Source organism: Crinia signifera, chromosome 8 (assembly GCF_055691185.1).
Source record: "Crinia signifera chromosome 8, ASM5569118v1, whole genome shotgun sequence".
NCBI classification, from domain to species: Eukaryota; Metazoa; Chordata; class Amphibia; order Anura; family Myobatrachidae; genus Crinia; species Crinia signifera.
Window position 1 is genome coordinate 165,269,357 of NC_139224.1, and position 21,414 is coordinate 165,290,770.

General features: G+C 43.6%; 1 protein-coding gene across 4 annotated transcripts in view; it reads left to right on the forward strand.

Annotated features, from left to right (window-relative positions):
• Window positions 1–21,414, forward strand: part of PATJ (PATJ crumbs cell polarity complex component) — a 175,902-nt gene that overhangs the window by 45,394 nt on the left and 109,094 nt on the right. For 3 of the 4 annotated variants that reach the window (XM_083157646.1, XM_083157649.1, XM_083157647.1), the window contains exon 18: window positions 536–676. In XM_083157646.1, coding sequence (XP_083013772.1) covers window positions 536–676 — 141 coding nt within the window. The remainder of the gene's footprint in view (window positions 1–535; window positions 677–21,414) is intronic. The other variant, XM_083157648.1, reaches the window with a different exon arrangement.

Here is a 21,414-nt window from a genome sequence, read left to right on the forward strand (position 1 = left end):
TTGACTCTCCAGCTGTTGTTCAACTACACATCCCAGCAAGCCCTGCTAGAGTTTTACTATTTGGCTATGCTAAAACTGATGCAGGGCATGCTGGGATTTGTAGTTCAACAGCTAGAGTTGAGCTAGACTGTAAGTTTAGAGGCTAAAATACAGATTGAACATTGTATCGGTCAAACACCCTTTGCATAACCACTATCTCACATCACAGTATCTGTTCCACATAGACGTCCATGTTCATTAAAATGAAGTTGGTTAATTTGTAAGGAACTAGTAATTTCAACTTTCGACATTTCAAGATAATACGTTTGGGAAGAATCCTAGTTTGGATTCACAGTTGATGGAAAATGTCTCTGCTTTAATGAATTGTTGTAGAGTTGACCAAACGTCCGAGAAATGATGACTCATCTGTTTGTGGTAGATTCTAGAATGGTTTGTGCCCAGATTTCCCAGGTGAAATCTCACGTGTATCTACATCTACATGTGAAGGCTACAACACAAATGCACAGTCATTGTAGTAACGCAAGTTTCGTCGTAGCAGAGACCGCTGGGAAATGCAGCAACGGATCACGATGGTGTGGAGGATGATGGAGAATTGACCTTGTGGTCTCCAAAAGTTGAAATTGTGGAACTAGAAAAGGATAAAAGAGGGCTCGGTTTCAGCATCTTGGATTATGAGGTATGCCTCTTCCCAGGGATGTCTACATCATTGTCATTTCTAATATGGAAGTTTTCAACTTAAGGGAAATGTAGGATTTGAGAAAACAAACTTGTAACCTTTTGGTAGTGTTTGTGCTCTTTGTTGTACAGCTAAACAGAAAAGTATATATATATATATATATATATATATATATATATATATATATATATATATATATTATAAACTGAGCGCAAAAAACAGTTAGAGTCCAAGCTGCTGTTGTTACTAAGGGATACTCAACCCTTATCAAAGACAAATATAAAAACACAAAATGTACAGCGCTACTGGACTCTACCAGAAAAGAAACTTATTGTACAGATAAATCTCTGGGATATGGAAATGTCCCAATCATTGATTGACACCCTCATTGTACATTCTAATTGCCATTTTGCTGAAATTGACACATCTTCTTGCATGTGCAGAATGTCAGGTTGGAGGCAATTTCTTAGTTCTTGGTGGTACTTAAGGATTTTGTTGAAGAATAATGTATAACAAAAAAGAGAGGATCACATAAAAATAAAAATTAATATATAATTATACTTTTTTATTCAGTATGGAAGATATAAGGCAATTCTTGATGTATAAAACAATTAGACGTAATAAAAAAAATACAGGTCGAGTATCCCGTATCCGAATATCCGTTATCCAAATTATTCCGAAATACGGACTTTCCAGAAAGTGAAATTTTTTTTTTTTTTGCTAAAAACTCACTGGGGACATTTGTAACAGCATCACTGGGGACATGATATGTAACTGGCACTATATATGTGCAAGACAATGATTGCTTGGCATTCAAATTCAGTGCTAAGATAGTACACAAATTTTGTTTCACGTTTTGAAACCTTGTTTTTTGAACAATTAAAATATATTTGTGTGTATTTTATGTGGTAATAAAATATATTTGTGTGTATATTATGTGTTTATACAGCATAAATGCAAGATACTTCAAAATACATCATTGAAATATTAAAATATTCCGAAATACGGAATAATCCGTTATCCAAAATTCTCCTGGTCCCGAGCATTTTGGATACGGGATACTCAACCTGTATATATATTGTGTCCGTTCTGTGTTCTCGCGGATGGTAGACCAGCGTTGTGTTCTATCCAGGGGCCAACATAACAAACAACTGTAAATATGAATATTACAGGATGAGTAGCTAAAATAGTCATTGTTAATAAGACTTTATCTAGTTTCCTTGATGTTTGGTAGCAAGTCACTATACAGTACAGTTATGATTGATTCTCTTCCAAATGTACTAAGCCTTGAATAGTGATTAAGTGCAGAGGGATAAGGCTGCCATACACAGGTCCGACTTGTCTGTGGGAGGGGGTTCAAGGGATGTGCCGCTGATGGTCTGGATCCACTGATGCCTTCCCGTGCGCATCGGATCCGATCACATGTCAAACCCCCCCGTTTTGGGCGGGGTTTGACATATATGGGGTGAAATCAGAATTGCTAAAATGAGCAACATCTTTTTAAAAAAAAATCATGTATTTGGGACTTAAGTTAAAAAAAAAAATTTTTTTTTTTTTTTTTTTTTTTTAAAGCGGCAATCATTTACACTGCAAAACCAGTTTGATTTTGCAGTGTAAATGATTGCCGCTTTAAAACGAAATGGAGATTTCTTACCAAATCTCTCACTTTCTGAATATCTCATCCTATTACATTTCACCCATGGTGTCTTCAAATCGTGTCCCAAAATTTTATTTGGCAGGTATTCCTACTACTTTTTCTAGATGTGTGCTTCCGCCTTATCTGAAGGTCGCACTTTTGAGTCAGTCCTAGGTAAGAGAGACAACCGCAGTCGTTAAGTTATGTCCTAAAAAAAAGAAAAGACAGGGATTTATATCGTAGGTCAGAGTTCATGGCCAAAACTTCTGGAGGAAGAGGCGCTGGTAAAAGTCTGCCTGCTGTATGAGAACTAAAACTGGTAAAATACGTACATTTTATCGGATAATAACTAGGAGACGTTAAAGGCGTTCCATCCAATTATCTCCCAGTTCTAGAGCAAATTCAGTGAGCAGGAATTGGCAAAGATTGAACGGCGCGCTCAATAATTACCGATCACAATGGCACAAAAAATCCAGAGAGAAATGTTCTATTATTTTACCCATTGCTTCAGGACTTAATTTATTCAGCCAGTAATTTCATATAATTGTCGCAATTTAAGGTACAGAAATTGAATCCACGGGGAGAGGAAAGCCTCACAATACCTCTCCTCCTCCCCTACTCCCTTTTCTGGCCGCTTTTATTTATTTCCCCCGCTCCTGACGTTAAAATAAATGTGATCTATCTGCTGCCAGTGGCTTTTTTAAAGCATGACATTACATTTCAAAGTTATTGGCTATAAACATGATTGCCATTCATGCAGGCGGTGATGCCGCGAGCGACAAATGGACCCCGCGCGCGATCATTCATCTTCCGGAATTGTCTGATTTGCTGATCACATTCAAATTGTGTTTGTGAACTTTACAGACACACATGTAATTATACAGCGCAGCAACAAGGCTGGCTCGGAAAAGGAGATCCGCATTCTTACGCCTTGGCCTCCTTGTGCGGACGGTCTGTACGGTGTCGCTGTGTGTGACAAAGCTGAAGGGGGGGGGGTCTCTAGAGAGGATGTAGTGGTTACACTCCTCAGCCTCCAAACTGTTAGTTAAAGGATTCCTTTGAATGTTCAAATATACTCTGTACAGCGCTGCGGAATATGTGCGCGCTATATAAATAGCGTAATAAATATAATCCAAAAGGAGGAACAGGTGCTTAAAGGAAAGTTCTTTCATCGCTTATGAGATTTCAAGGCACTCTCCCTTTTATAGAAAACTCCTTCCCTTTAGTGGGTTATATGGAAAACCTTACGCATGAACCACAAAAAAAAATGATCCGTTCTGATTCTTATAAATTCATGGCTGAAAAGCACAGAAGGAAGACGGACCTTCTTTTGTACTGGTTAAAAGCCTGTCGAAATGACGACGGCTTCTACAATGCGCTATTGCTTCGAACTGTGACCGTTTTTACTTTCACTTTGAGCCGTGACCGTTTTTCCCCACAAACGCTCCGTCCCACCCCCAGTCCCTATATGAGCAAGACTAAAAGATTTAGGGGTACCTCCCAACTGTCCCATTTATCGCGGGAACCTCCCATTTTTTTGGGATGTACCCGCGACCCACCTGGGGTCGGCAGTGTCCAACGGCAGGGAGGCATTCCGTCCCCCCCCCCCCCCTGTCACCCACGAATAGAGGGGCTGGGGGCATACTCAACAGCTGCTGGGCATGCCCGCACAGCGGTGAAAAGGGGGAGTGGCCTCGCAGCAGCGCTGTGACTACATGTCTCCTTCCAGACATCAAATGTTGGGAGTTATGCAGCTCTACTATCATATTTTTAAAATCCACAGGTGACCTGGAAAACGTAAACACTGTTTGAGAACCTGTGAACTAGATGACCGCACTCTGTGACCTCAGTAGATCCTATTGACTTTATAGTCTCAGCCCCTATAATGACTCCCCATGCACCTCACATCTTTAGTGGGCTCACGATTTCGGACTCTAGGCGCTGGGTCCTAGGATCCGCTCGCAACTCCTGAGGCTCCCCGGTCTCCGGCAGTTATACAGGGAGAGCAGCGAATGAGGAATGTTGGCCACAGGAAGATCTAACGATGTAGCGATGTTGGCCGGTTTCCGTCATGTTTCATGAACGTCCCTCGGAAACTTGCTGCACTGTATCATTACCCAACTAACACTGTTTTTCCTTCAAAAACCTGTCATTTCCTCCACTATCGCCTCTCTTTATAGATTGTAATTTTCTGCCAGAAGTCCATGAAAATCGCAGAGGTTGCATCTTATTTGTACATAATTCCAGGTTTTCATTGTGTAGCATGGAAAATATATGGCAGGTATAATGAACCCGTTACTACAATGAATGTTTAAACATGTGAAACAAAAATAAGAAGAACAATGGAGGAAGGGGGGGGGGGGGGTGTGGAAGTCATCTGCAGATGACTTTCGCTGGGAATTCCGCAGCCCCGAGCTGTATGGTAGTGCAAGCAGTGGGGTTTATGGTGAGGTATTATGAAGTGAATAGGAAGACTCCTAATACAGATCTGAAAATGAACGCGGCATGTCTCATTAGGGCAGATGTATTAAGCCTGGTAAAGAGATCCAGTGGAGAAAAAGGCGATCATGCACCAGCCAATCAACTGTGTGTTTGAAAAACGACAGTTGAGAGTTGATTGGCCGGTGCATTATCTCCTTCCGCTTTCTATACTCTGTATCTCTTCACCAGGCTTAATACATCTGCCCCATTGGTTGTTATCACGTTATAGCACCTTCTTCTCGGTGCCAGTTTTTTACTCCTTAGTCCCAACTCCCACTCATAGAGGGTTAACCGGCACCCTCATTAATATTCTCCGACCGTTCTAGCCGTTGATGATAAATTTTATGCCGGCCAATAGGCACATCGCTTCCTTTTTAATTTATGATCAACATTTCCATATTTAATAATACTGGAGATGTACAGGGTGCACTCTGCAAGAATTAAAGTCTGCAGTTTGCAATGCATTTGCAAAATTGCATATCCCAGTAGGCATTCTACCTCGGAGATTCCAGCTCGTCTAGCTGCTCTCTGCTGCTTAGTTGCCCTGAGGGCAATATTAGCCCGAGACCTCCCCTATCACCACCACAGCGTATCGAGACCCTTTAGATCTGCACTCTGTATTGTGTGTCGAGTGGCTTTGGGGTGGAGGTTACAGCATTGAAATAGACTTTTCCAATAACTTTTGCGTTTCGCTGAAAGCTTAAGCTGTTACATATGCAGTTCTATGCTAATGAATTCATCCATTTAAAGTAGATTGAAGTTTGAAGTGTTCCAGAATAAAAGACACGCTCATTCTTACTGAATGCCGGCCCCTTGTACTGAATTGTCGTCGTCTCCAGAAAGTGTTTTAGCAATAGAACTGCCACGGGTTCTGGTGTTTTTTCATTTTCTTTTCTCTGTAGTATTATTTAACTGGCTCTGTGGTTGAAATACAAAGTACACTATTTATTTATTAACAGTTACTTAGTTGCATGTTGTACACAGTACTTTACAGAGACTATTTCAAAGGAGTCCATGCCCCAGAAAATCTTACCATCATTGGGGTGACTACACATTTTGCGCGCAATTGCCAAAGTAATTTCTGGTGCCCCCGCCTTATGTACATTGATTATCCTTTTACCTACGTGATCATTGTTAAGGGTTTTTGTGCTCGGGTTTTCATGCTGATTGCCACGGAATTCATGCTCGTTGTCAGGAATTTTATTCTCGTTGCCAGGAATTTCATGCTGGTTGCCGGGCGATTTCATGCTGGTTGCCAGGGGATTCATGCTCATTGCTAGGGTGTTTATGCTCGAGTTTTCGTGCTGGTTGCCAGGGGTTACATTTTCGGGATTTCATGCTCATTGCCAGGGGTTTCATGTTCGGGGTCAAAGGCAAAAATGCCATTAGTGCAGCAAATTACCATGGGGCCCAAATTTTATTTTTGCACCTGGCTTCACCACCTGCAAGTTCCGCCATTGCTCTGGGTTTCATGCTTGTTGCCATGTGTTTAGTGTTCCCGCTAGGCTGTTTTAGTGGGGCGCCGCACCCTGCCTGATTTTTAAAAGGGCAAAATGCCCTACTAGAACAGCCTGCTGCCGATGCGCACGGGGAAGTGACGTTGGTGGACCATCCCGCCCACTTTGGTGACGTCTATGGGCCTGGTCCGCCCCTTTCCTTCTGCCCCTGCCCTGCCCAGTTCCTAGAAGGAACTCTAGGTTTCGTGCTCATTGTTGGTTTTCATGCTTTCTGACAGTACCAGCATTTCTGGAATCCTGGAACTTTCTGGTAACGCTATATCTGACAGACGCTAGAGGTCCAGATGTGTAAATGTGGGTGAATTTCTAAACTGCACAGCGGCAGTTAACAGGTAAATAAATAAGACACTGGCAAGTGTGTATCAGCGTTTCGGGCCAGTGTCTTATCATTTATTTACCTGGTAACTGCCGCCGTGCAGTTTAGAAAATCTTAGAGTGCCCTCTGGTTTTGCTTCTTAAATCCTCCTATTGGATTGAGGGTCACCTAAGCAGTTGTTGTTGTTGTTGTTGTTGTACTGCATGAGTGCCGGGAATCTTCTACTGTATATTATTATTTATTTATTACCAGTTATTTATATAACGCACACATATTCCGCAGCGCTTTACAGAGAATATTCAAACATTCACATCAGTCCCTGCCCCAGTGGAGCTTTCATTCTATATTCCCTACCACATGTACACGCACACAGACATTCTAGGGTTAATTTTTTTTGTTGGAAGCCAATTAACCTAACCGTATATTTTTGGATTGTGGGAGGAAACCAGAGTTTTCGGAGGAAACCCACCCAAGCGTGGGGAGAATATACAAACTCCACACAGTCAGGGCCATAGAGGGAATCGAACCCATGACCTCAGCACTGTGAGGCAGTAATGCTAACCATTACACCGTGTGTGTGTGTGTGTGTGTGTGTGTGTGTGTGTGTATCTATCTCTATGAAAAGATCCGGTTCTCTACTCTGGTCCTCAAGTGCCCCCACCAGTACACGTTTTCCAGGTTTCCACACAAAATCACAAGTTAAATAATTAGCTCCCCCAGTGGATCATTTAAAATGTCTGAACAATGAGTTCACCTGCTGGAAAACATGCACTGTTGGGGGTACTAGAGGACCAGGGTTGGGACCCACTGCCCTAGACAGAAAACTGGATATCCAGTACTTCCTACTGTTCAGTCAGCTGTTAGAAAAGTATCACACAAAACATTACTGGGGTTATTTACATGGAATATAACACTTCTTTTTTTTTTTTTTTAATGCATTCATTACTGTCACAAGGAAAGTTTTCGTGCCTCTATTTAACAAAACGACACTTGTAAAATTGTCCGTCGTTGACATCATTGACAAGTACAGATTGTTTTAATAAAGTTTACTGGCTTCTGACCAGGCCAGGGAGTAATACAATATTACCCTAGGTAGAGTATTAATAATCGTTCGTACACACACTGGCCTCTCTCATGGCTGTTCCTGGCAGGAGATGGACCTGTTGGTGTTTGACTCTTGGAGATAAGTTTCATCATGTCAACAGCCCTCAATCTTAATCATGAATTTGCAGCAATGAAGACATGGTCTCCTTCCAGCTCATAAAGACTACGTTGTTGTTTTGTAGCTTTTTTTTTTAGATGACGATTTATTATTGGCACTGCGATACATTCCTCCATGCTCTGTAATGAGGACTATTATTACCGGGCTGTTAGGAGCTGTGGTTTTGACGGTTAACGGTAAAAAAAGGTGGACAACGCAGGTGGTGCTAATCTGTGAACAACTGCAATTTGGGCATAATCTGATACAGTGAGGTGCTCGATTCCATATCTGACCCAGCTTTGTAGATACCATGTGGTTTTATATGAACATAACACGAACGTCTGCCCTGGGGGCAATGATTGAGCCTCACTTGACTTGCTCATACGCAATGAGTTATAAAACTCGTTGGTTGTGATAAATGGCGCTCAGCTCTTACCGGGCATTGTGTTGGAAAAAAGACAGTTGGGGGCTGATTGGCTGGATCAGACGCAACAAGTTTTAAAACTTATTACGTATTATAAAACTCATTGATAAATGGCCCAATAGTATGTGACGAAGCAGTTCGATCTTGATTGGTTGCTTTATCTTTCTACAATTTATTGCCTTCCAAGCTTTGATACATAGGCCCCAAGAGGAGATGTTTCGAACATTGAGAAGTTGCCCATAGTAACTAATCCATCGCAATCATGGCCAGCAGCTGAGGGTTTATCATATCTTCAGTGACTCGGACAGCCTTCTGCGGTGTTCTCTGTGTTTCTGCCATCTTTGTTTCTGGCGTTTTTGTTTTTGCCCACTCTCTCCGTGTCTGCCGTCTCTCTCGCTAGTCGGGATGCTGGCGTCTGTATTCTGACTGAGGTGCATCCTGTTCCGTAAGCCCATAGTAGGGCAGGGTCTCCCTTACTCTGTGTATCATGTCACGCTCCAGCCTGTGTGTAGTGCTGTGTAATAGGTCATCCTGTCATAAATGAAATGATGCTGATGATAAAAGCTGTGACATTTGTCAGTATTTATCAGTATTGGTATTTCCAGGCTGAAATGCCAGGTCTCACGACCCGTGTCATTTCAAATGGGAGCGTTTACACACCTGCAAACCAGGGTTTTTGCATGCTCCCGGGGTGGTGTAAAAAGGGTATTTCTGATCATTAATGTTCCTCAGTCTCCACTTATGCAAATAATTTGCTAATGCTCCACTATAACCCATTTTCCTGTAAGTATTGCATCTTGGGACTGGAAGCCTAGCAAGGTGGCTATTAGTTAGTATGTGGTGGGTCGGGGTTGGGCCTTAGTGGCGTGGACAGGACTATTTTGATCAATTATTTTCATTCTTAACCCTTTGATTTCCAACATCTCTGCGAGCGATGTTCCAAATATCTGCTAAAAAATACCAGCATCACTGATATTTGTTATATCAATTCAAATAAATTTTTTGACAAATTCACTTGGCACTCAAAGGGTTCAAATATTGGGACCATTCATGGCAGAATCTTCATTTACTGCTCACCAGTTTGCCAGGTGATTATTTATGCCTCGTTAGAACTTGGGGCCACTTCTGGGTGGCTTAAACGTTCCTTGAGATCTCCCAACAGGTCATGTTTTCCAGACCACCTAGCTGGTGCACGGATGCAGTCATTACGGTCACATTGATCCCTGACTGACGCGTTCTACAGAAGTGTTCCACAAAGCAATTTATACCCTCTCACATTCTACAGTTCCACAGGTGGTCTGGAAAACATGAACTGTTGGTAGATATTAAGGACCGATTTGGCCACCATGGATCTAGCCCGGTATGTGGTTGATAGGTCAACAGTGAATAGGTCCACCACTATTGGTCGACAGGCCAAATGTTGACACATGCAAAATGTTGACCATTGAATATTCTAATCCTTCAGCTGGTAGTTGGTCTAGCCCAGGCATGTCTAAACTGTGGCCCTCCAGCTGTTGTGATAACTACACATCCCAGCATGCCTTGCCGTAGTTTTAGCATTCCCTACTAGGACAGGTTGGTCTTGCCCAGGGTTTGACAAACTTAGTTATCATTATTTCTAGCAGTTCATGTTTTCCGGGTCACCTGTGAATTTTTGAATGGCGACCATCGCTGACACACAGTGCATCTGCCGGGTGACTTGGCTAGCCCGCTGAGATTTCCAATCTGCATTCTCCAGGTTGGCCTAGCCCAGGGAGAACTCTGATATTCCAGCTATAGTTTTGGTCACGCCCAGTTAGCATTCTCTTGCTCTGATTCGCTGGTGGTTGGTCCAGCCCTTTGAATGCTCTATTTTTTTTTTTTTAATCCTACTAGAAAACGCACTCTGCCAAAGTAATTCCTTTTCTTTTTCTTGTTCTGAATTATAAACGCTATTTTACAAGAATTACGCATAGAGTAAAATACCAAGTCAAAGTGATCTACTGGCTTGTCTGGATTTTATCCTGCGTCAAACATGAATTCGTAGAGAACTTCAGGATTTATGAGTGGACACTGGATAGGTAACAATTTGGATAAAGGACAGGAGACAGTGGTGCAGTCGGTGTTTGTGTGTTTTGGAGACCATGCACCCTATTGAAAATCAGCGTAGTTATTATACAATTGCGGAACACTATAATTCACTCCTGTGTTAGGCTTCGTATAAACGGGTCTAGCCTTAATGTGAACCACATCAAATAAGACTTTGTCTGGGTCACTGTAGGTTTAAAACTGGAATATTTGTAAGCGGTCCTATTATTCCTCCCTCTAATGCCGTAATGATGATTTACGCATTTTCTTTAACATGGTGCAAATTTTACAATGACGGATTGTGTTGTGCACTATGGCACCTGTTGAATATCCGCTATGAAGAGTCGGCAGTCAAACTTCTGAAAGCTGATCTCCTATAGGCTGTTGTGGTTTACCACTTAAATTGACTGCATTTATTAAATGGGTGATTACGGAGGTTTTTTGGACATATTCGGGCGGCTGGGACTAGATTTGTAGCCTCACACAACGATCACATTCATTTGCAAGGCGGGATTTCACTCTTGTTGCTCGGCGGCAGAACTGAATGCTGTGCGATCAGGTCTTATACAGGCCTTAAATGGAGTACCAGCCCATTGGCCCCTAACTGTCAAGTTGCAAGCTATTTGGATAATGACAGTTGTGGGCAAGTTGGAAGTTTGTTTCCACTTGATTGCTCTCCCAGGCTTACTTTATAAACCCCTATGTCCCTGATAATTAATAATAATGCAGATGAACGTGTTATTTTTATTTATTCCGCTTTATATTTAATACTTCCTCAATTTGCAGAGAAATTCCAGAGTGAGCACCAGTTACAGTCTCCCACACCTGACGTTCTAAGAAGTGCCATCTCCGCACTCCTATCCACCGGCTGCAAGTCCATAAATTACCTTACTCACAGCTTGAATTATTATTATTATTTTGATTTTATGATTTATTTTTTTAAGTCCGCACCTTCCCACCTGAAAGAATGTCTCCTCCACCTATCCGATCCTTGAACCCTGCCTGGCCATGTATCGTGACTGATTCATTTAATTTATGTAGCAGTCTGTTTGTATCCGGCCTGTGTGATTCACATACCAGCTGTGTGCTCTGATTACAGGACACAACGTTAAAGAGGGGGCTTTGAATTTGTAGAAGTCAGTCAGTCAGAGCCTAACTGCCCTGTCACAGGCTCTTTTTGAAAAATTACAGCTTATTGGATGGTAGTTTATGGATACAGTCACTTTTCCATCTCGGCATGGATGGAGCGACTTGTGTGATTATATATACACACACACACACATTACTTTATGGTAGTGCATATGAAAATCCTGGTATTATTGATTTATTTACAGTTTCTTACATAGCGGCAGCATATTCCGTTCTTTACAATTAGCAACAACAGCGATTAAACAAACTGGGTAGATACAAACCGACTGTACTGATATTGGTATAAGTAGCATCATTCCTGCTATATGTCATCCTCTCACTTCTTCAATCTATTTTTCCCCAAATTCAAAGTTTCTATATATGAAAATGCATGTCACAGAATAGAATCCCTGTCACCCATTACCTAGAATCACCCACTGTCTCCCCCATCATCCATTCACTGTCTCCCCCTGTCACCCTCTCCTGTCATTCTCTGCTTCTCCTTGTCACCCACTGCCTCTCCCCAGTATCTCTACCCACCGCCCACTGCCTCTTCCCTTCATCACTAGCTTCAAGGCATCACCCTCTCCCCATCATACGGTTACTGGAATCCCGTTGAAACCACTTTTCTAGGAGACTTTTCTGCACATGCGGTTCATGCAAATACCCCCTACCCCCCCCATGCTGCGAACCGTTGTCTCCTCCCCCCTCCGTGTAATCAGAGCCGGCCTTAGGCATAGGCAAACTAGGCAATTGCCTAGGGCATTTGGAATGCCTAGGGGCATCATCAGCTTCTGCTGATTAAAATGATATGCAGCATGCCTATATTCTGTGTGTGAGTGAGGCTGTATCTGCATATGAAAAAGTGTATTCATGGAAATCACTGTAACATAGCATTCCATATGCAGGTACAGCCACAGTCGCACACAGAATATATTCATGCCACATATCATTTTAATCATCGGAAGTAAAAACAAAAGAATAGTGCCTGCGCTGGCTGTACCAAATATTTGAACCAGACGTTTCTCAAAACATATATAACAATTTATTACACATAAAAAATATAATATAATATATAAAAATCACACTATGCATGCAGGTACCTAGACATAAAGTCCAAGGGGATAGGTTTTAAATCACTGGGATAGCAATTGCAAACAATGAGTGGCTGAGATAAATGAAGGTGCTGACAAGTGTTTATATTACCATCCTGGTCGGTCTGGTAGATGTTTGCTTGTCCAGACAATGTCATACTTGCTCCTGAAGAAGCCGGAGGTTAGATCCGGGGAAACGCGTTGAGCTTTCCAAATATCCACATTTGTGCTGCTGAGAATTGGCGACTGACACCACTCACCATCCTATCGGGATCCATCCAAAACTGGTCTAAGAAATCTCCCCAAACCACGTTATACAGTCCTTTTCCCACTTACAGACGTCCTCCCTGGAGAAATCTGGAGTTCCATCTTTTGGGATATCTGCTCGATCCCTAATTCCCCAGTTTCCAAGAGGACAAATATACCAAGTGGAGAGCCTGAGCCCTTGCAAACATAGGGCACCCTCTGGACTGTCATTCCATTGTCTGGACAAGCAAACATCTACCAGACCGACCATCTACCAAACCCTTGTCAGCATCTTCATTTATCTCAGCCACTCATTGTTCGCAATTGCTATCCCAGTGATTTAAAACCTATCCCCTTGGACTTTATGTCTAGGTTCCTGCATGCATAGTGTGATTTTTATATATTATATTATATTTTTTATGTGTAATAAATTGTTATATATGTTTTGAGAAACGTCTGGTACAATTATTTGGTACAGCCAGTGCAGGCACTATTTTTTTTGTTTTTACTATTGTTCTTTTTGGGCTTGACCGCCCTGTGCCAGCCGCTGTTGATTTGGGCACCACACATATTTTCCATTAATCATCGGAAGCTCCTTGTGTGTGCTGGTCACATAACAATGCAAATAAAACGAATTTTCAGAAAAAACGGCACCCAACGGGTTAGCAGAACCTGCCAGGAGCTGCATGGCCTATTGAGGCAAGATGTATGAGGAAAGATCTGTATCCAAGCAGAGGCAGAGGTCACAGTGTTAGCGGTTGTGCAAGTGTTGTCTGCGGGTGGGTTGGTTGTGCAATAGTGTTCGGCATACTGTATGTGTAAGGGGCATTATGTGTGTCATGTGTATAAGGGCATTAATAATGTGCAACATATGTGTAATGGGCATTATGTGTGTCATGTGTATAAGGGCATTAATAATGTGCAACATATGTGTCAGGGGCATTATGTGTGTCATTATGTGTATGAAGGGTATTAATAAAGGTTGTCATAATGTGTAAGGGGCATTATGGTTATAAGGACATTAATAATGTGTGTCATGTGTAAGGGGCATTACTGTGTGGTATTATCAGGGGTGCCGAGAGAAAGGGGTAGGGGGTACAAATTACCCAGGCCAAAGTCTGATGGAAGGGCCACAGTGGGGGCCCCGGGCCCCCTCCCCTTAAGTGACAGCTGCAGCTCTTCTCCTCTGCCCAGCACACACTGCTTTGTGCTGGGTTGCAGTGTGGCCATGGAAGTACTTAAAATATATTTTCTCAGGATTTTTTCTAAGGGTATAATGTGAATGAGTAATGTATATAAGGTAAAGTGGTACTACTGTGTGATGTAACATGAATAAGGGACACCATCGCATGATATAATGTGAATAAAGTTGCACTACTGTGTGGCATAATTTGAATTGGGGGTACTATTGTGTGTCCATGCCCCTTCCCAGCAAGAACACACCCCTGTTTGGGCTGCGCACCGAATGTGTGCACTGTTTCTATTTAAAATGTTGCGGGTAGGAGCACGAAAATTATGACTGCTATGATGAGGTTTGATGTTGCTGGGAAAGGGGAGCAGGGTCAGAGGCGGAACTAGTGGCGGTGCTAGGGGGCACCAGCCAAAATCTTGCCTAGGGCGTCCATTAGTCTAGGGCCGGCTCTGCGTGTAATTTTGTCCTGCATCCGTCCCTTAAACTTTTGAACTTTTTGAGGTTAAAGTGTTTATTACAACTTTCCAGAAACATTATTATACAGGCAATGCTATGCAGAGAATAGAGAAAATGTTAGGGGTGCGCACAAATAAATGGGGTGCAGCTTAAGAGTGAGTGCAAAAAAGTGACATCCGGTACACTTTTACAAATACATAATGTGGAAAAATAATGTGGAAAAATTTATTGTTTGTGTGCATATTTTTCCACATACAGGCAATGCTGCCAGTTAATTGGATGAAAACCACTATCTTGTATCATATTTCAACCATTAATTAAATGTACAAAAATCATATATTTGACACCTTCTTTAGAAAACCTGCAAACACTTTCCTTCTGGCCACTAACAGCCTTGTGTACTTTGCCTATCTCCTTTGTCACTTTTGGAGTCCAGGATGGTTTCCTCACTTTGGCCCTTATTCTGATCGGTGCGGATATATCCGCGTGCGTTCGGCCCGCCGATGTTTTGTGTCTGCGCATGTGCAGAGGCGTCTCTGCGCATGTGCGAGCGGGGCGTACGGCCAAATCCCGCATGATATGTGAACACTCCGAACAGGGGGTGGAGAGGGGCGTGAAGGGCTATTTGGGCTCATTACCATATGCATACGCCCCGCGTTTCATGGGAGTTCCCATGAAAACGCTGGGCGTACGTATGGTAATGCGGCCGTGACGCACGTGTAGGGGGCGGACATATGACATAGCCGGATGTCAGCTGCCCGCCCAGATCTCTGCTTTTGCACGGAAAAATGTCCTTGTGGTCTGAGGTTGCGGGTGCTGGTGGAGCACACGGTCCTGCATTCGATGGTCTGCGACCATCGAATGATGGGGGAGGTTCCCTTAGATGGAGGAGGCGTATTCCGTGAAAAATACACGTGCGGTCCGTTCGGACAGCTTCTTACCGCATACGGACGGAGTTGGCGATCCGTATGGAAGGCGGGGTTTCGCACGCACGGTCCTGGCCGCATAATCGGCTCTGGCCGCACCGATCAGAATAAGGGCCTTTATCATGCACTCATCCCAAGTCACTCTTTGCAGAACAGTGGGGCAGATGTATTATACCTGGTGACGTGATAAAGTGGAAGGGGATAATGCAGCAGCCAATCAGCCCCTAAATGTCACTTTTCAAAACCAGCCTGTAACTGCTGTGTTATCCCCTTCCACTTTATACTTTCACCAGACTTAATACATCTGCACCAGTGACACATGCTCACCTGGACAACTGCGAATTGACGTTTCTAATGGGTCGTCGGCCGCCGCCGGTGCCACTCACCTCCCTGCTGCAAACTGGTGCCCGCCAGCAAACTGGTGCGCCCTAGGCAAATACCTAGAGCTGCCTAGTGGTGGCGCCGGCCCTGGGTAGACCACATACAGTGACTCCTTTATACTAATTGGCATCAATGTGCAGAGGGACTTTTCTGGGTGAGGTAAGTAGACCAGATTGTGGTGTTCTCACCATGGTATCATGCCTTGCAGCAGGGATGGCCAAACTGGTCCTTGAGATCTAACAACGGTCCGCATTTTCCACACCACATAGCTGGTGCACAGCTGTAGTCATTACTAACTGTCACATTTCCCAGATCACCTAGCTGGTGCACATCTGTAGTCATTACTAACTGTCACATTTCCCAGATCACCTAGCTGGTGCACAGGTGTAGTCATTACTAACTGTCACATTTCCCAGATCACCTAGCTGGTGCACATCTGTAGTCATTACTAACTGTCACATTTCCCAGATCACCTAGCTGGTGCACAGCTGTAGTCATTACTAACTGTCACATTCCCCAGATCACCTAACTGGTGCACAGGTGTAGTCATTACTAACTGTCACATTTCCCAGATCACCTAGCTGGTACACAGCTGCAGTCATTACTAACTGTCACATTCCCCAGATCACCTAGCTGGTGCACAGCTGTAGTCATTACTAACTGTCACATTCCCCAGATCACCTAACTGGTGCACAGGTGTAGTCATTACTAACTGTCACATTTCCCAGATCACCTAGCTGGTGTACAGCTGTCGTTATTACTAACTGTCACATTCCCTAGATCAACTAGCTGGTGCACAGGTGCAGTCATTACTAACGGTCACATTCCCCAAGATCACCTAGCTGGTGCACAGCTGTAGTCATTACTAACGGTCACATTTCCCAGATCACCTAGCTGGTGCACAGCTGTAGTCCTTACTAACTATCACATTCCCCAGATCACCTAGCTGGTGCACAGCTGTAGTCCTTACTATCTGTCACATTCCCCAGATCACCTAGCTGGTGCACAGCTGTAGTCCTTACTAACTATCACATTCCCCAGATCACCTAGCTGGTGCACAGCTGTAGTCATTACTAACTATCACATTTTCAAACCTGCTGCGTTCATTCCTATTATAGATCCACAGGTTGCCTGGGACTCTTGAACTGTTGGTAGATCTTGAGGACAGGTTTGGCCACCCCTGCCTTTAAAGTATGTGTGTTCTGCAGTGTCAACTTCTTGTTCTTGGAGGTGAAATTCTCAGAATTGGTAGTCATGCAGATTTTGCTGAACACCTTGTAAATGCCCTCCTGCTATGATCTTGTCCCTGCTCATGCCTACAGCCCTTTGTTCACTTCTCTGCCCCCCACAGCCCAGGCAGCACCCGGACTGCAAAAAGTGCCCTTGGAGTTTTGCACTCGGTTATTGACATCCAAATTCCTTTTCAGTTGTTTACACTTTACATTATTAAACGTGTTAAGGAAATGGTTGGCGGAGTCTTTTATAGGCTCTCCTCCGGGCTTGGCGGAGGGTGGAGGTGGCTTTGTAACCCAGTGAGAAATGTGTTCTTTAAATAAGAAAAAAAAAAAAGTGTGTCCTTCAGCAGATTGTGCTGCGCACATCACAAAAAGTGACGACTGCTGTTACTGCATTTGTTGGGAATTATTGATCGTTACTGCCCTCTCTTGGCCAATACACATATATCTTCGCTCAGAGAATATTCTGAAGTCCTCCTGAGTCAGCATATGTGCTTAAGTTTTCCATCAACCTAATGGATCAATTCAGTCTACTCCAAGGCACGTCTGTTTAAGCTGCAAAATAGGCAGAGCAGCACATTTTTCAGGGTTATATACTCTACACCCCCTTTGCTTTGATGTTAATTGAGGAGACGCAGAGGGGGTTGTACGCAGCGGAAAGTGCTGCAGCTTATTTGTAGAGTGCCGGCTTATTGTTGCAGGAATGGAATTTTATCGTTTAACCCCCAAAAATGTTTTAAAAAAAATGTGCGGCTGTAACCCGGCTAATGAATGCTAATTTTCATTGATGGATGTACATCCAGGTCATTTTGAGTCTCTCTCTTACTTTCGAGCCCTGCACCGTAATTGTCTTCTGACTTGTCCTTGACTTGGCCGATGTCGCAGGTGTAAATCCTGTCTTCTCCGGATAAAAGCTCCCGGTGACATTGGCAAAGTGGAAAAACACAAGCAAAGCGCGGTCAGCGGAATTCATGGGGGGATTTAATCTGCAAAATGAAAACAATGCAAGACGTATTATTATTATTATAAAATAGGTAATGTGTCAGATTTTGGGGTGCATGCAATAGTCATTAGGTGTCCAGAAGGGTTATATACCCATGTTAGATTTCAACAAAACACTATAACGCTGTAAATTGTTTAGATGTTGCAGAAGGAACAATTCAGTATTGAAGACCATTGGAGATTGTTCTAGATTCTCTCTTTACACCTGTTCTGTGGCTGGCTGACTTCAAACCTGAATTTCACCTGTTTTTTTTTTTTTTTTAAACCTACCACAGAACCTGTCCAATTCATGTGTTGTCCCAGTCTAAAGGTATAGCATGGTAAACCTACGCATAAGGCATAGTAAACAGGGGTGCCAATTTTGGGACCTGTCATGAAGGTCAGCAGCTGGGTTTATTGACTCCCCTTTCAAAGTAGCCCAGCTGCCCAGCAAGTCATGTGTTGGGGCTGTACCCCCCAGAACCTGCTGCTAAACTGAATGTGCATTTCATTGTAACCATTTTGTCGTTTCCACCTCAAAAATATTTTCAGGACCAGACCCTCTCACACATGGTGCTACAAAGACCCTCATCCACTCACTAGTTATATCCAGATTGGACTGCTGTAATCTCCTCCTCTCTAGCCTTCCTGGCAAACACCTCCTTCTCACTACAATCTATCCTCAATGCTGCTGCCCGGCTCATCTTCCTCTTCAATCGTGCTATGTCCACCTCCTCTCTATTACAAGCCCTACACTGGCTCCCCTTCAGAATGCAATTTAAGCTCCTCACACTCACTTACAGAGTTATCACCTATCCCTCTCCCACCTACATATCTGACCTTATCTCTCTCTACACTTCCTTCCGTTCTCTTCGTTCTAACGATGCACGCCACCTCCCCTGCCCAGGGCCACCGAGATCGGGGGGACGGGTACTAATTACCTAGGCCCAGTCTTATTACCCTGCTCCGCCCCTTCCCCCTCCGTCCCTCCCAGGCATTAGCAGCAGCACACACCTCTACAGACTTTAGGTGACCACACCTCCCGTGATTAGGTCACGCCCCCACAATTTTACTGTGGCCTGGCATACCTCTCGTCGGTCCTCATTCCTGCCTCCATTGGGCTCCGTATCTCGGGAATTCTCTACTCCTCCCTATCAGACTCTCCACCTCCCTACAAAACTTGAGGCAGTTTCTCAAGAACCACTTCTAAACCCAGCCATCTCTCATCTTAACCTGAACAGGTTGCCTCTAGAGCCACATCTGTTTCTTGACCGGGATGTGACGTTAGGTGAGGACGGAAGTTGTGAGATGTCCTCACAGCATTTTTTATTTAATCTGTCATTTTACGTAGGTGTAGGATATTTTCCTTTTATTTCAGTCGCATTGTACCCTTGCGGGCTCGCTTTGCTCTCCTATGCTTCGGACACGGTGGCTCGCTTCGCTTGCCACAGATTTATATTCCCCCTCCAGATATATGTGGTCCCAGTGCACGATGAAAACAGTCAAGAAACAGAAGTGGTTCTAGCCGCTACCCTTCTGTTTATGATCACTTCTGCCCTTTCTGTGTCACTCCTATCTGTCCGCTCCTCCCTAGAATGTAAGCTCTCACGAGCAGGGCCCTCTCTCCTCATGTTCTTTTCTTAGAACAGCACAGTCTTCATTTTCCACGTACTTGTCCTAAATTGACTTGTATTGTAATTCATTATTTTATTGTTTTTTTGCTCCTCTATGTATTGTTAGGCGCCGCAGAACCCTTGTGGCGTCATAAAAATAAACCATAATAATATTCGTAAAGTTTTATAGAGGGCAGCGAATTGGGTTCATCCTTGGGGATGAGAAGTTGTCAGGCTTCTTCCTCCATTTTTCAGGACTGGTTTGATTTTATCTGCCGCCCATTGCTACATTATTGTGTTTGTGTATATACAGCACAGTGTGATTTGGGCATGCAGACACCCTTAGATATCGGAGAGGTTTGTATTGTAATCCTACCGTACATAAGCTTTCATAAACGAACCATAATCGCATTAGCACTTAAGGGGGGAACGCAGTGTATCACACATTATGTTTTGAAATATAACAACGTTAATGATTAACTGATGTTTAGTAAATACCTGTCAGATCAGAAGAACATTGCAGTGTTTGTAATTTAATAGCGCCTATTGTTATTTCCTGCTTGATTATATGGTTAATCCTAAATCACTAATGTATTGGATAAATTCTGCCAGCTTCCTGGGTGAATTTGTTGCCATATAATTACCATATTCTTTATTAGCTTCCACCTGCGTTTGCATCACTGTGTCATGTTTGATATTTACTTTATGTATCCTTTTTTTTTCTCCCCCAAAAATGTATTACCGCACTTGTCATTATGTTAGGTTTTTTTTCCTAGACAAACACCTCTGCCAGTGCAGAGTACACAATGGCGGTGTGGGCATATCCGTGGGTAGAATACAGGCCCCATCACCAGCTATGTGGGCGTATATGTCCTGACTGATGCGGATACAGCATCAACCTCCATTTTAAATATTCTGACTGATAAGTATATTTACTAATTACTGATGGTGAAGGTGGGGGGAGGGGAGATGAGGCGTTGACAAAAGAAGATTAAAAAAAAATGCTGTAATACAGTTATTGCACATATAGGACATATTTCCCCCCCCCCCCCTCTAAATTTCTAAAAGTATTCACAGTGCTTTACTTTTTCCACATTTTGTTATGTTACAGCCTTATTCCAAAATGGAAAAATGTATTTATTAAAAATTCTACACCCAATGGGCGGGATGTATTAATATACATCGCCTCCCTTCGCCATTCCCCCACCGCGATGCCAGCGCATATGTACTAACATATGCGGCTGGCATCGCGGTGCGGTGACTGAGGCCCCCGCGATACCTGTAATGTGGTCTGCGGGGGGGTCTCCGTCACCTCCTGGGAGTCTGCTTCTCCCCTGCAGCCGGGACAGCCCAGCATAGCTGTCCCCGGCGCCTCCCCCCCCCCCCCCTGCAGCCGAAATTACGTCAGGATGCGTTGCTAGGGGGAGGAAGGGCTTACATTCCGGGGTCCAGGAGGACCTGTAAGAAGGTAAGCCCAAGAGAGGGGGGGTCGGCGAGGCGGCAGGGTTGCCTGCCCGGCGATATTTGTGCGGCCGGGTAATAGAACATAGGAAAATGCGGTAAAATGGGGGTTTTACCGCATTTTCCCCTTAGTACATTCAGCCCAATACCCCATAATGACAATGTGAAAAAAAGCTTTTTGTAGATTTTTTTTTTTTTTCAAATGTACTAGAAATAAAAAACTAAGAAATCACATGTACATAAGTATTCACAGCCTTCGCCATGAATTTCAAAATTGAGCTCTGGTGCATCCTGTTTCCACCGTTTATCCTTGAAATGTTCTTACAGCTAAATTGGAGTCCACCTGTGGTAAATGCAGGTGATTGGACATGATTTGGAAGGCG